The sequence below is a fragment of the Terrapene carolina genome, unplaced genomic scaffold (genome assembly GCF_002925995.2).
Source record: "Terrapene carolina triunguis isolate 2854851 unplaced genomic scaffold, T_m_triunguis-2.0 Scaffold68, whole genome shotgun sequence".
Lineage (NCBI taxonomy): Eukaryota > Metazoa > Chordata > Testudines > Emydidae > Terrapene > Terrapene triunguis.
The window spans coordinates 51,256,064-51,272,482 of record NW_020664419.1 but is presented as its reverse complement, the minus strand read 5'-3'; the positions used below and the strand labels follow the sequence as shown (position 1 = coordinate 51,272,482).

The following is a 16,419-nucleotide window of genomic DNA, read 5'->3' as shown; positions in this document are numbered from 1 at the left end:
TGAACTGGTGCTGTTATTTTACACTGGGTAAAAGAACTACTAGAGCCTCCCCTGAGATAGTGCTCGGGGTGTGCTATAGACCGCCGGGATCTAGCCTGGATGCGGACAGAGAACTATTTAATGTTTTTAGGGAAGTAAAAACTAATAAGAACTGTGTAATTATGGGGGACTTTAACTTCCCAGATATAGATTGGGGAACAAATGCTAGTAACAATAATAGGACTCAGATGTTCCTAGACGTGCTAGCAGATGAATTCCTTCATCAAGTAGTAACTGAACCGACGAGGGGGGATGCAATTTTAGATTTGGTGCTGGTGAGAGGTGAGGACCTCATTGAGGAAATGGTTGTAGGGGACAACCTTGGCTCGAGTGACCATGAGCTAATTTGGTTTAAACTAAATGGAAGGATTAACAGAAATAAAACTGTGACTAAGGTTTATGATTTCAAAAAGGCCAACTTTAATAAATTAAGGCAACTACTTAGGGAAGTGGACTGGGCTAACATACTTAGGGATCTAAAGGCAGATGACGCCTGGGATTGTTTCAAGTTGAAGTTGCACGAGCTGTCCGAGGCCTGTATCCCGAGAAAGGGAAAATGGTTATTAGGCAGGAGATTTAGACCTAGCTGGATGAGCGGGCGTCTCAAACAGGAGATTAAGAAAAAACAGAAAGCGTACAAAGAATGGAAGAGGGGAGGGATCAGCAAGGAAACCTACCTTATTGAGGTCAGAGCATGTAGGGATGCGGTGAGAAAGGCCAAAAGCCGTGTAGAGTTGGACCTTGCGAGGGGAATTAAATCCAATAGTAAGAGGTTTTATAGCCATATAAATAGGAAGAAAACAAAGAAAGAGGAAGTGGGACCGCTGAAGAATGTAGATGGAGTGGAGATTAAGGATAATTTAGGCATGGCACAATATCTAAATGAATATTTTGCATCGGTCTTTAATAAGGCTAATGAAGGGCTTAGGAATAGAGGGAGCAGGACAGAGGGGAATAAAGGAGGGGGGATTGACATTACAGTATTAGAGGTGGAAGCCAAACTTCACCAGCTAAACGGGACTAAATCGGGAGGACCGGATGATCTTCATCCTAGAATATTGAAGGAACTGGCCTGAGAAATTGCAAGCCCCTTAGCGATAATTTTTAATGAATCTGTAAACTCGGGGGTGGTACCATTGGACTGGAAAATAGCTAATGTGGTTCTTATTTTCAAGAAGGGGAAAAAAAGTGACCCGGGTAACTACAGGCCTGTTAGTTTAACATCTGTAGTATGCAAGGTCTTGGAAAAAATTTTGAAGGAGAAAGTAGTTAAGGACCTTGAGGTGAATGGCAATTGGGACAGATTACAACATGGGTTTACGAAAGGCAGATCGTGCCAAACAAACCTGATCTCCTTCTTTGAGAAAGTAACAGACCTTCTAGATAAAGGAAATGCGGTGGATCTAATATACCTCGATTTTAGTAAAGCGTTTGATACGGTACCACATGAGGAATTACTGGTTAAATTAGAAAAGATGGGGATCGATATAAAAATCCAGAAGTGGATAAAGAACTGGTTAAAGGGTAGACTGCAGCGGGTAGTACTGAAAGGTGAACTGTCAGGTTGGAGGGAGGTCACCAGTGGGGTTCCTCAAGATTCGGTTTTGGGTCCGATTTTACTTAATCTATTTATTACTGACCTCGGAACCGAATGTAGGAGTGGGCTGATAAAGTTTGCGGATGACACAAAGTTGGGAGGCATTGCCAATTCGGAGAAGGATCGGGATATTCTGCAGGGAGACTTGGATGACCTTGTAAATTGGAGTAATAATAATAGGATGAGATTTAATAGTGAGAAGTGTAAGGTGATGCATTTAGGGATGACTAACAAGAATTTTAGTTATAAGCTGGGGACGCATCGGTTGGAAGTGACGGAGGAGGAGAAGGACCTCGGAGTCCTGGTTGATCGCAGGATGACTATGAGCCGGCAATGTGACGTGGCTGTGAAAAAAGTTAATGCGATCTTGGGATGCATTAGGCGAGGTATTTCTAGTAGGGACAAGGAGGTGCTGCTTCCGTTATACAAGGCGCTGGTGAGACCTCATTTGGAGTACTGCGTGCAGTTCTGGTCTCCCATGTTTAAAAAGGATGAACTCAAACTGGAACGGGTACAGAGAAGGGCCACTAGGTTGATCCGAGGAATGGAAAACCTTTCCTATGAAAGGAGACTCGAGGAGCTCGGTTTGTTTAGCCTAACCAAAAGAAGGCTGAGGGGGGATATGATTGCTCTCTTTAAATATATCAAAGGGATAAATACCAGGGAGGGAGAGGAATTATTTCAGCTCAGTACTAATGTGGACACGAGAACGAATGGATATAAACTGGCCGTGGGGAAGTTTAGGCTTGAAATTAGACGAAGGTTTCTAACTGTCAGAGGGGTGAAATTCTGGAACAGTCTTCCGAGGGAAACGGTGGGGGCGAAAGACCTCTCTGGCTTCAAGATTAGGCTAGATAAGTTTATGGAGGGAATGGTTTGATGGGATAACGTGATTTTAGTCAATTAGGCAATAACGTGCCATCGCTGGTAAAATGTGGGTCCGGCTGGAGAATCTTGCCTGTATGCTCGGGGTTCTACTGATCGCCATATTTGGGGTCGGGAAGGAATTTTCCTCCAGGGTAGATTGGCAGAGGCCCTGGAGGTTTTTTGCCTTCCTCCGCAGCATAAGGCAGGGGTCGCAAGCTGAAGGATTCTCTGCGACTTGAAGTCTTTAAATCACGTTCTGGAGACTTCAACAGCTGAGATAAGGGAAATTGGGTGGGTCAGCTTTTGTGGGCTGCATCATGCGGGAAGTCAGACTAGATGACCATGATGGTCCCTTCTGACCTTAAAGTCTATGAGTCTATGAGTGTTATCTTGGCTCTACGCGTACAGCCTGAAACACTAATTTTAAGAACTGAAGTATATTTAACTTCCATTACATTTTGAAACCTAAACCTGATTTAAACATCTATATTGTTAACGGTTTCACTGCTGATCATTTTAGCAAAAACAAATGTGCTAACCACCCCGCATGCTTTCCTGGGTGTTCAAAGTCCCAACTGTCCCTTTTCCAGCTACCAAAACCTCCTACTTTGCTATGACAACTTTTAAGCAATGCCAGTACAAAAATATGTGGCCCATTGAAAATTCAAAATTATGGGCAATGCAGAGTAAATGGAATATAGTATCATACCAACAAAAAGGATACTGTGCTACTTATATTTTTCACATTACTTCATTTTTAAATTTGCCAGAAGCTGCTGCAGAATTTGTTGTCCATTTTTAGTCACTGTAGTGCTGCAGAAGTCAGGGAGCCTTGCTACAGAGTTTGGATCCTCCATGGCAAAGTGAAATTAGTCTTATTTATAAACTTGAATTTAAGATTTTATTAGGAGTTATGCTATCATATACACTTGTTAGTTAACCACCTTTCATGTGGTAATTCACAGTTGCATTGATGCCCATTTAAAAAATGTATCTTGCAGCAGCATTGAACGTTAGCATTCTGCAACTGCAATAAGTCTTATGCTTGAACTGGAAAATTCTGCTGTAAATTAGCCACTACAGGTGGTGAACAGTAACTTTTTTTAAATGGCATTCATTCTAACTCTTCAAATGGTAATAGTAAGACTCACTGTGGTGAAACATAGTTGCTTGTTTGTTTTCAAATGCAATTGCTACCAGGGAGCCTTGCCAGTACATTTCCAACATGTTAATTTTTTTAGTCTATTTCTGTTCTTTTGAAGAAACAGTATAAGTTGGACAAAATGCTAGATTTAACCCTGGTGGTGTCTTATACCAAAATTTATATTGTGCTACACATCGATATCTGTTCTTCATTAAACTTAAAATGCCATGTTTGCGTTCACATTACATTTAATTAATATATTTACTGAATTTTAATGTATACTTTTTTATATTAGATCCTTCAGGAAAGAGATGTGCTGTTGCATGTACACAGGAAGGAGAGGAGAAAAAACAAGCCTCTGGCACATCTGGTACTAGAGGAACAAGAAAGAAGACTGCAAATACTACTCCTAGAAGATCTGCACGGAACAGAAAAACTGAGACTATGAGTCAATCTCGCAGCTCACCAAGATCAAGTAATTCTGGATGTGATGCTCCCAATGACAATAACTCAACTATAAATGTTTCTTCTGCAGATTCAGAAAAACCACTTTCAAAACGAAAGTCTAAAAGAGGAGTTAAACAGCAGGTACCTTTGGTTAAAAAGAAACTTAGAAGTTCTCTGCGTTCTGAAAAATCATCGAGTGATTCAGTGGAAGATGACGAAGCTGCTGAGTCTGATACACCTCCAATATTAGATAAAGACCACCTGTCGGATATTGAAAGTAGTAACTCTTGCCTTATGCGCAAAAATAATGCAGAAACAGAGTCTGCTAATGGCTTGGAAAGCTGCAGTGAACATGTAGAGAGTGAGGATCTTACAAGAGACTGTGACAAAGAACAGGATACCCTAGAGGATTCAGATTCAGGTTCTTGTATCCAAGAATCTCCTGTGTTAACCTTAGAGACTCAGAAATGTGAAATAAAAGATGTTAATAAAAATGTTACAGATTTCGAAAATAAAGATGTCTGTGAAAATATTCTTGAACAAGTAGAACAGCCAGTGGATAGTCACAGAGATCAATTACTTGAGGATTCAATAACACCTACAAAAGTAGATCAGACATTAGATAGTCCCCAAGATGAATTGCCTGAGTATCCAGAATCTGTGGCAAAAGTAGTTCTGCCTTTAGATAGCCCCAGAAATGAATTGACTGAGCATCCAGAATCCATAGAAATTGATGATTCTGAGGGCAAAGAACAGGCAGCAAATTGTAACACTGCAAATATTGAGAACATAAAAACTGTTCAAGATACTGAAACAGCTGTATTAATAAATAATATTTCTCTAGACATTAACAAATTGGACCAGTCTTTAGAAGAGGAGCCCATACCTGTATGTGAAGAGGCCAGAACTACAGAGTTACTCAAGGTGACTGTTGAACAATCTAATACACATTTTAATGAGGATAACAATGAAATGATACCAATGGAATGTGACTCATTTTGCAGTGACCAGGCTGAATCTCAAATTGAACAGCCACCACCAGCTGAGAGTATCAAACAAGAGGAGGCAGGCTCATTGCAGCAAGATTCCGAAAACTGTGTATCACACTCAGGTCTTTCTGACAAAAAAGATGAAGCTTCTTCTCAAGAAACAGAATGCGCAACAGAATTTAAAAAAGATAAAAAGACTCGAATTAGAAGGTCTAGATTTCACTCTCCATCAACAACTTGGTCTCCTTCCAGGAGAGAGGGTGGGAAATCTCAGTCACCATCTCCCAAAAGAGAGACTGTCAGGGAGGGCAGGAGGTCTCGGTCACCCGAGAGGGAAACTGCCAGGGAGGGCAGGCGATCTCCTTCTCGGTCTCCAAAAAGAGAGACTGTCAGAGGGGGCAGGAAAACGCCATCTCGGTCTCCTAAAAGGGAGACTGACAGGGAAGGCAGAAGATCTCCTTCTCGATCAAGAGTTAAAGATTCCTCTCCAAGGCAAAAATCTAGGTCTCAAAGCAAAGACAGAGATAGTGATAGAGATGGACAAAGGAGAGATCATGACAGAGAGAGAAGAAATAGGAGATGGTCAAGATCCCGGTCACGATCTAGATCAAGATCCAGATCAAGGACAAGAAGTAAGGGTCCTTCATTCATTAGGAATGAGAGAGACGGTCACTCTCCTCGGTGGAAAGAGAGATGGACAAATGACAGCTGGAGAAGTCCCAGAGGAAATGATAGATATAAAAGAAGTGACCAGGAGAAACAGAATGAAAATATGCAAAAAGAAAAAGACAATACAGAGAAAAGTATTGATGAGCAATGTTCTTCTGAAAAGCATAAGAATGATTGTCCGGACTGGGTAATGGAAAGGATAAATTCTGTTCCTGAAACTAGGAGCAGAGAGAGAGACAAATTTAAAGATCCACAATGGGAAGAAAATAGACACGATAATTCAGGACATTCTTGGAATAAAAACTTTGGTTCAGGTTGGATTTCAAATCGCGGCAGAGGTGGTCGTAACAGAGGTGGCCGTGGCAGAGGTGGTTTCATGTATGGAGACCAGAATGAAAACCACTGGCAAAATAGAAAACCCCTCTCAGGAAACTCAAATAGTTCTGGGAATGAGACTGCAAGGTTCCCAGAACATCAACCATACAGGCGTAAGAGTGAACAAGATTTTTCTTTTGATACGCCTGCTGATAGGTCTGGGTGGACATCTGCATCTAGTTGGGCTGTAAGAAAGACTTTACCTGCAGATGTACAGAACTATTATTCAAGAAGAGGGAGAAATTCCTCAAGTCCGCAGTCTGGATGGATGAGGCAAGAAGATGAGACATCTGAGCAAGGTATTCATTTTTCTCTGATTTTCATAGTATTTAAATGGAGAATTTTTTTATTTTTTTTAAGAATACTACAAATACTATGTGAATTTGACACTGTCACTTTACTGTTTTGTGCAGCAAAGGCTAACTAGTAGTCGCACAACAAACAAAATTGGAAAAGCTTCCTAAGAAGGGAGGCCTTCTTTCTTTTCTCCACCCCGGTCTGTATGCTACAAACACTCTTGGGCTGGATGTTCAGTAACTTAAGAACTGGCCTTTTGAGTCTTCGGGACTACAGTGCAACCAACCGAATATGTTCCTTAAGAAAAAGAAAAAAAAATCCATGTACATGTTTTGCTTATTTTAGAGAGTTTACACACACTGTGGTGTATTGTTGGTACAGAGTGAACAGGAGAGAAACGTAATGAACTACTTATTACCTTTTTTAAAAGGGTGATTTCTTCAAGGAAGACTTAATAGTTACCAATGAAAACATATACAAGTTACAGATTTGATCATGTGTGAACTTGATGGCACTAACCATAATGTAGCAGTCAGCATTTTTAGAGTGAAACTGGCTTTCATATTATAAAGTATTTATAAATCCAAAAATGTCTTATGCTCTTACTAATTAGCAGATGGCTCTTGACTGACCTAGAGGGAGAAAAATCCTTGTTTACCTCTATCTTGATCCTTTAGTTTTTGACCTCACAATTATCACTATGCACAGACTGTTGCAATAAACATAGAGTTATTATTAATTACAAGAGCAAACAGAAAAAGAAGTCCTCGTTTGTACAGAAGAGAATTTTTTCAGATATACACAACTGCAATAATATCAAAGGGCATTCAGAGAACTAGGAGTAAATAAAACATTTTACAGTCCACCCAGGGGGACTGTAATATCATTTTGAGTGTTTCCTGTTAAGTTAATAAAAATATTCTGGGCTGAATAAACTTTGAAGTAGAAGGCTGAGGAGTTATTAGCTCAGGATGAGGTTAATTCTGAATTAGTGGAAAGCTCCCTCAAGTTATTAATACTCTGAAATTGTTATGAAACGTGAATTAAATTAAAACTACAGAACACAAATGGGATGTTACATAAAACTTACAAAAAAATTCCTACCTTTGCTCTTGTCCCAGTTGCTTCGCCTATTTTTTCTTTCTCCATCTCTATTCCTAATCCCTACTTCCTACATGTCCATAAAATCCTCTTCAGAATAGCCCAATGTATTTTTGTTGTTGAAAACTGAATTTGGAGGGAGAGAATTAAATTCTTTCATTATAAATTCAGTAAGATAGAGCCATGTTGGCCTATAGAAAAGGAGGCACATGTGGGGAGAGTGAGGTATAAGAGGAAAGGTCAAATCTTGAATTCAGTGACACAGTTCCCACTTATTTCAATCATGTACAAAGAAAGAAAGTGAGCCAATGGATTTTTAAACAGTTCAGCAGTTTCACAGTCCCAGCTTCTTAGCTTTTGGGGTTTTACTACTCACATGTAAATTTCATTTTTTAAATGTATGTGTTTATTTATTTATTGTCTGCTGTTAAAGTGGGGAAGTAAAGTTGAGATAAACACTTATTTATTTCTGGCACAACGTGTGAACTTTGTGAGTAAGGGAGCATATCACCATCCTATACAGTTAGTATCCCTGAAGTCTGGATAATAAGCACTCTTAGCCAATCAGAGTATAAATATCCTTATACTACAGAACAGTTATTAGACATAACTATAGCATGGTTGTGCAAATCAGACACCCAGAATTGCATACATGAGAAAATGTATGCTTGTGTTTCAGTAACGACGAGTTGGGTAATGTGTGTTGCATTCCTGCACTTTGGCTGAAAATTCTGTTTCAGTAAAATATAACACATTTTAAGCTGTGGTATAAATGAGTAGTTGGGGAATTCAAAGCAAAGGCTCTCAGAGCAACCTGAACTTTCTGACTCCTTAAACCTCTAAATTGGTGTTTCTTGGAGGTCTCTGTTCTATATAGAAATATGTATTTTGTACTTTAAATATTCTGTTTTTTTAATAGATCCAAACCTCAAAGACCAAACAAACCAACCAGGTGATGGCTCTCAGCTACCAATAAATATGATGCCGCAACAAATGAATGTAATGCCACAAGTGAATGCACAACACCAGCCTATGAATATCTTCCCATATCCAGTGGGTGTTCATGCTCCTATTATGAACATCCAACACAATCCATTTAACATTCATCCTCCACTGCCCATGCATCTCCATACAGGAGTACCTCTCATACAGGTAGCTGCTCCTACCAATGTGTCTCAGGGATTACCACCACCTCCACCTCCTCCCCCACCATCTCAGCAAGTCAACTACATTGCTTCACAACCAGATGGAAAACAATTGCAGGTATGTTTTTCAGAAATCAAGGTCTAATCAATATAGTCATAAAACATAGTTAAGCAGTGTTACATCGATCAAGAGTATGTTGTATTAAAATACTGTAAAGCTTATGAAATATATAGTAACAGTTCTTCCTCCCCCTGAAAAAAGGTGATAAAGAAGTATTTATGGGGAAATGGATTTGTTCTGAAACATCTCTTAAAACGTTAGCCAAAATGCACAATTTTTACTGTTTATTTGTAGTTCAGTAGCACCCAGAGATGTCAACCAAGAATGGAATGTTGCATAGTTTCCTCATAGTTTGTCCACTATCAAATTTTGTGTGTACAAAAGAGATTTCAATTCTAGTAGTTTTTAGAAATTGGATACTAAATTATTCTGAATATTCTTCCCATTTCAGCAGAGTGGTGGCTTTATGCTCTGGGAAAGCTTATATATTTTGTAGTATGAGGAAGCTTTTGTTGTCTCATTTAACAATCCTCTAAATCAGTGAGTCCCAACCTTTTTTTGGAGCCCTCTCTTGGGATGGATCAGCACAGGGTCACCCCTACAATGTCCCCTTGCACCATTTCATTATGCCGTTGCTTGTGTCTGTTTTTCTTTTCCACTCGCCTTTCTCCCCTTCCTCCCCCCCATGTCTTCATCCTTTTTTCCTTCTAATCATTTTTACTTATTTTATTTTGGCTCTTTTACCTATTGTGTATAAAGTCTCTGTCCCTCCCCTTTGGTGCTGCAGTCCCTACCCCATTTCTCCAGTCATCAGAAGTCTCAGTTCTGCTGGAGATAGTGGGGCATCTCTTTGTGCCTCACAAGGTTGGTGTAGTTCCTGTGGCGCTCCAGAGAAGTGAAGTTTGGGCTGGTGGGCTGTTGCCTTAGCCATCAGCTCTGTACATCTGAGCTTCTCCCACAGCCAGTCATTACATTAGGAGCCACACAGGAATGCCGAGGAAAGATGGGTGGCTTTCAAGAGGTTACCTAACACATTACCTGAACACACAGCAGCACATTTGCAGAATGTGGAAGCGGATCTGGGGTCCTGCAGATTTTCTCATCTATGCTGATCCTCAGCCTTGGCCTGTGACCCCAAACTAATCTGGTATCCTTCCCTCTGTATCCTAGGATGGGAAATTGTTCTAGAAAATGTTCCTTTTCCATTGCTGTCAGTATTAATATTCACAATCTCAGCATCACAGAAACAAAGGGGAATAACCATAGGAAATATTGACTTATGTGAATGAATATGACACATTTCAAATGTTTTGCAGACACAATGGTAAAATACTATTATAACTAAAATGCAGGCTGATTGTCTATTTGGTTTAGGTCTGCTGTCTGAAATAATTCAAACTAGATTTTTACAATGGGAAATTCAGTATTCTAATCCCGGAAGCATGAGAGAGCTGAAGTGTTTCTGTGAACCCTTCGCTACTGGAATTGTCCAGTGACTCAATAAATACGACTGTAAAGACAAAGTATTTAGAAAAATGTATTGCTCAAAGTATGATATGAAGCTGAGACTACTGATGTCTGCGTGCTGCCCCTCTCTATCATTATGGAATGGTGTCCGTGCTGAGTCCTGAATCTTTTAGCACTTTGTAATATCATTGACCATGAGAGACTGAGGCCTGGTCTACATTTAAATGAGATCAACCTAAGGATTTTGAAAATGTTGCATCCCAGTGTAGATGCGGCAAGGTTGACTGAATTCTTCCATCAACCTAGCTATTGCCTTTGGAGAAATGGATTAAATACATGGATGAAAAAACCCTTCTGTCAATGTAGGTGTCTACGCTGTAGCATAGACATGCCCTGCGTGTTTATAAGAAAAAACTAAGGAAGGTTAAAGATTGTTTTAACTAGATTGTTATCAGTGTAATGTTGATATCCAGCTCTATATCTCCTTTTCATTTGAACTCAAATTCTAGTTTCACTACTGCCGAATCTGGATAAATATAAACTGGCTGTGACTCAACCTGCATAATATAGAAGTGATGCTTATAGGGAGAAGCATTTGGAGCAGCAGGCAAGAGGCAGCATTTGCACCAATAGGAGCTGTTGGCACTATTGTTATTCCTTGATTCCAAGGTAGCAGCAATGGTCCATTGTGCCTTTTGCTGATATCTCGGAATGCACGGGAAATGGCTTTTCCTCAGGTGTAGCCTTCAGTGGTTGTCTGGTCTCTTATGTCTAGTCTTGGCTGAGCGCTAGCTATGGCTACCCTTGAAGTTCACGAGAAGCTCTATCTCTTGCGAAACACAGAAGCAAACCTTCTAAGACATATGGACAAACATTCTGACACCTGAGCTCAAGCACTTGCATAAGCTTTCCTTTTTGTGTATGCATTTCAAGATGCTGGTGGTGATTTTTAAAGGTGTGAAGGATCTAGGAACTGATTTACCTAACAGACACATTCCTGTACACTGCCATGAGAGCTAAAAGTGTCTGGGAGGTACATGCCTTCAGAACCTAAATTTGAACATGTCCATTTCCATTTGCAGCACCATTCTTGGGAATTCTTTCCCAGTAGGTAGAAGTCCACCTCATCCAGGGTCTAGCAACTTTAATGACATGATGCAAGGTGCATTTATTTTGTTCAGGCTTTCATTAACTGTTTTTGTTCTTGTGTGTGTTAATCTTTATATAAAAGTGGCTGGCTGCTATAGCAACAGCTGATGTAGAAATTAGCTGCTAAACCGAAGTACCTGTGGTATTCGTGCATTTACTACACTTGCTGAGAGTTCTAGAAAGTAACAGTTATTGAATATCTGAAGAATAATGTATTAACTGCCGGTAACTTTTTAAAACAGGGTATTCCTAGTGCTCCTCATGTAAGTAATAACATGAGTGCACCACTCTTGCCTGCTCCAGCAGCAGTCCTGGGAAATGTGGGAACAGTTCAGGGACCAAGTTCTGGTAATGCAACATCATCAAGTCACATCAAAACCTCTAATGCTGCTGTAAAATTTGCAGAAGGCAAAGTAAGTGTTACGGTGGAAGCCAGCGCAGATAGCTCGAAGAAAGACCAGGCAAGTTCAGAGTTGAGAGCAATATATATAATTCTACAGTGTTAAAATTAGAGAGCAAATGTGTCGATCTCCTTTTTTATGTATGGGATACTTATTGCTGTCATCCTTAAACTTCCATGGAAACTGTATAACTACAAGAAACTAACAAATTAACTTAATTTTTATCTAACAAAATATTAATACTTTTAGAGCTGCACTTCTGTAAGTACTTAAAAATATTTTAAAGTGTAATTAATTAGTGGGGCCACATTCTGCTCCAGATAAGTATGTGTGGTTCTCATTGACATCTGTGGAAGTTGGTTGTGTGTTCAAATATTAGGGCAGAACTTTGGCCCTGTTTCTGACAGCCTTAATTTAAGAGAAACTTTCAGTCTGCAAAGCCTTTCTTACTTTGATCGAATTAACTTTAAATAATCTTTTCATGTTTTAAAAAAAAAAAAAAAAAAATTGCACACATACTTACCTAAAAATCAGGTATTTTTTCTTTTGACAGAAATTGTTAATTCAAGAAAAAGCAGCACAAGAGGTAAAACTGGCTATTAAACCTTTCTACCAGAATAAAGATATTACCAAGGAGGAATATAAAGAAATTGTGCGGAAAGCAGTAGATAAAGTAAGTTGTATTCAGGAATGACTTTTTAATAGTCTAAAAATATACAGACATTAATATTTTAATTGCTCCCTCCCTCCCTCCCCTCAGCAATATTGGAAAAAGGATAATGATTTGAGGATGCTCAGCACCTTGCAACCTCAGGTACATTTGTTCATTCCATAGACAAAAAACAACAGTGGAGCATAGGTAGATCTTGCCTTATTAAATTAATAAAAACAGCCTTCCTGATTTCTTTGTTTTGCCCATCTTAATGAAAGTAAGCATTATTTATCTGTGAGTAACTCTTTACTGGCAGCTCTGAAGAATTGACAATGGTGTGTGTGTGATATATATATTTCCTGTTGTAGGTTTGTCATAGCAAGAGTGGAGAAGTCAATTCTGCAAAAGTGGCGAATCTAGTGAAAGCATATGTAGACAAATACAAACATTCACGGAAGAAAAATCCAGAGGAAGCAGTCTCTGCTGAAAGAAAGAGAGAGTAAAATGAAAAAGAACTGAAAACATGATCAAGATAAATCTGCAAAGTGCAATTTCAACATGAACCATTAACTGAAAATTATTCATGATTGATTGGAATCTGGTTTTGATAAAATTATTTTTCAATGTAGTATATGTTTTGTTCTAAATAAATATAGATCTAACTGCAACTTCTTTATCCCTTTTCAAAAAAAAATGCTTAAAAGAAAGTAAAAGGTGTAAAGTAGGGTGCATTTTTATTAGGAATGTACGATTGTGTGGATACTAGCAGATGTACAGCATTTTGACTTGAATAATGAAGTGCGTAAAATTAGAAACTTCTAAGTACATTGGTTTTGGAACAGGTATGTACAGTACATGTAATCAGTCAGGTTAAAGATATTAAAGTAAGATTTTTCTCTTTGATTTTCCCCTAATTATAATAAAGATAATGTATTCCCCTGACAAATATTTCTAGTGTTAACTGGACAGATTGATTGCAGGGGTCAGTGTGTGTATATTAAAAAAAAAAAGCACATGGCTATGTCTGAACAGAAGAACTGTTTAGATACAAAAAAAAATTTAATCATAAACAGTAAGATTCAGTGTCCAATATCATGGGCGCTGTACATCTATTGTAACACCAAATAAAGGTTATGCTGCTTGTTTTTGCTTTGTGACTTTTGTTTTAAGATGTTAGGACAAATCTGCTTAATTCTTATGGAAATTAATTGAAGGCTTCAGTTCCAAGAGGTATGGTTCAGGCAACCACAGTACATATCTACTTCTTCCCTCATCTGGTAAAAGGACCTAGGAAATTATCACTGTAGGGCTGGATATTCAGGAATATAAGCACTGGTTTTGTATAGCTCTTCAATTATATGAACAAGAGGGGCTTCTGTATTAAGTCTTACATGGGTCTCTAATGACCAGAGGTGGTCAGTTGTGCCAATTTTAGTTATGTGAGGTATTTTATTAACATGAACTATAGTTTGCAAGGGAATTCAGCATAGACCACCGAACTTGTCACTAAAACTGCACAAAGTTATCCTAGGTAACATACAAAATGTAGTCACGTATAGTAGCTTTCATATTTCCCAAAACACTTTGCAATAAAGAGTTATGTACAGATAGTCCCATTCTAAAGACAAATGTGGGAGCCATTAAGTGTGTTACAGGAATGCTTGCAGTGTTGAGTAGAACCTGCTTTACACTGAGAGGGTATGGTTGCCAGGACCTTGAGATTTTTACCAGCTCTTTATGGAAAAAGCACCCATTCGGCTCCTTTTAACTTTCATCGGGACAGTGACTAGGAGTGCGGTAGATGGGACCTTGCTTTCCTTCTCTGTTTGAACTGTGAGTCCCTGAGTACTGCACACGGGTGATACTGTTGTTTGTGAGCCCAAGACCCTTGTGTTCCAACTAAAGGCCTCAAAAGTGTGAATGTGCCATGCTGACACTTAGTCCCTGCAATGTGGTGTAATATACTTTGTTTTACCTTCTGGGATGTTACCATCCACACAGCTGTCTTTGATAGGGGACTTTCCAGTGCTTTTCCATTCCCTTCCATGAGATGAAGGATAAATTAAGCGATATAGACGTATATAACTAAATGCTGTCACAAAACAGTTCATCACTTGGTTTTAATTTTAACTTTCTGCAGACTTACTGAAGCATTTGACTTGCTATATTTATTTTTGTGTGCCTAAATCAAAATATGTAAATTGGAGACTGATGGTATAATACATTTTCTACGGTCAAGCCATGTTTTAGAACTTTCAAAAGTGATTCATAGACAGTTGTAGCAATTTGTATGAACTCTCAATTTATTTTAAGCTAGAATTGGTTAGCACTTTTTGACAAATCTTGTAGCAAATTGCTATGTCGATCCTGGTTAATCACGCCATGCGTACTTATTTTTATTGCATTTTCCTCTTCTGATGAATTTTTGGGGTTTAATGATTTTTATATATTTTTACTGTATACAGTTGAGCCTCACTATAATGTTCCTTTTAGGAAATAGATAAATGTCCTTTTGAAGGGGAGTAGGAGGTGAAGGGCTGGAGGGATGGTTGCTTTCAACATGTTGCGGGCGGGAAGGCAGGATTTGTTAATCTTTGTTCCCACAGCTCCTGTCTGGAAGTCAAGATGCCACTTACTACCACATTATAATTGGGGCAGTGATTATTATAGGGATGCTCCACTGTATTTCAAATCCTAATGAAGACTATCTGATAGATTAGAATGTGATCAGTAAACCTTATTTTTTACAACTGAAATATTTATCAGATAATATGCAGTCCATTAAAATGGATGTTTAAATTAAAAATGCATTGCCTTAATACATAGACTCTCCTATATTTTTCCAGAAAAATCAGCCAGGTCTACTTTAATATGACTGAATGAGAAGGCATGTGCTTTAACTTTGTGAACATCTTTTTGTTAAGACTAGTATTAAAGCTGTGTTCCTGTTGATATTTATTGAAACTGTGTTAACCCCTAGTTGTTGGAATTTCCCAACATGCACTAATGCAAAATACAAAGTGGCAGCAGGAGCTCTGGGCCTAGTTGATGCTGAGAAGGTTGAGAAGACAAATTCATCTTAATCTAAATTGCCTTGAGAAAATTTATTAAATTGTTATACATTTTGTGAATTTAGGCAAATCACAAGGAATTTCCCTGCACTCCTTCAAATGGTTTCACTGTGCATGCTGCTTGAATGTCTCATCCTAAAGATGTATCTTCAGGAGCACAGTGGCTGGGCAAAGTCTATGCTGTGGTGTTTAAGGCTGGAGTGCTGTCTACTGAAATAATATTCTAAAAATAGTTTTATGTAGTGCATAATATTTTCTAATAAATTCTTTTGACTAAACTTCCAGTAATGTGTCTTTGGTCTTAAACTATACTGGCTCAGAAGGTTTAATTTAAATGGCTAAATCTCCCACCACAGTCTGTCACAGGAGAGGTTCTGAAATGAATTGCTGTTTTGTAGGCATATAAAACTAATGGAAATTACTCTGCTGTATGTGCCTTCTCTGTAATCCCCAACTCTCTCCAGTTAAGATGGTCGTTTTCTGTACATCTGTACTTAATTGTGCTTTATAAAGATTAAGTAAAAGAGCAATTGTGTTTAACTTTTGGGAGACATGCACAAGTAAGTGTTTAACATATTTTTGCCCAGAGGCTAACTATAACCAGAAGGTTTCACACCATTCAGGGGGCGTTCTGGGAAAGGGTCATCTTTGTGCTGAGGGGGGCCGCACAGTAGTCTTAGAAGGGAGTGTTAAACTGCAAGTCTGCACCCTGAGTTGTGTGCCTACGACCCCTAAGATTGAGGCAGTGGTTGGACTCTCTTAAGGAACCAGACGCTTGCTTTCCCCTCACAGCAGTCTGGTAGGTGGCCAGCAAGGGGCACCTGCCCCATTAAAACTACAGACCTGCCATGTCTATATAAGGTGAAATCTTGACTCTTAGGAGTCTTTAGATTTACTTTAGCAAGGCCAGGTTTCACTCTACTACTTTTGTAATTGTTAAAAATACTT

At 38.9% G+C, this 16,419-nt stretch overlaps 1 protein-coding gene across 5 annotated transcripts in view; it reads left to right on the top strand.

The window, feature by feature from the left end:
* SCAF11 (SR-related CTD associated factor 11) overlaps window positions 1-15,901 on the top strand; it is a 69,336-nt gene extending 53,435 nt beyond the window's left edge. For 4 of the 5 annotated variants that reach the window (XM_024211875.3, XM_024211878.3, XM_024211879.2 and 1 more), the window contains 5 exons: window positions 3,943-6,426; window positions 8,445-8,788; window positions 11,590-11,808; window positions 12,302-12,421; window positions 12,769-15,901. In XM_024211875.3, the coding sequence (XP_024067643.1) occupies window positions 3,943-6,426; window positions 8,445-8,788; window positions 11,590-11,808; window positions 12,302-12,421; window positions 12,769-12,903 (3,302 nt within the window). In that variant the 3' untranslated portion in view covers window positions 12,904-15,901. The remainder of the gene's footprint in view (window positions 1-3,942; window positions 6,427-8,444; window positions 8,789-11,589; window positions 11,809-12,301; window positions 12,422-12,768) is intronic. The other variant, XM_024211877.3, reaches the window with a different exon arrangement.
* The last annotated feature ends 518 nt before the right edge of the window (window positions 15,902-16,419 follow it).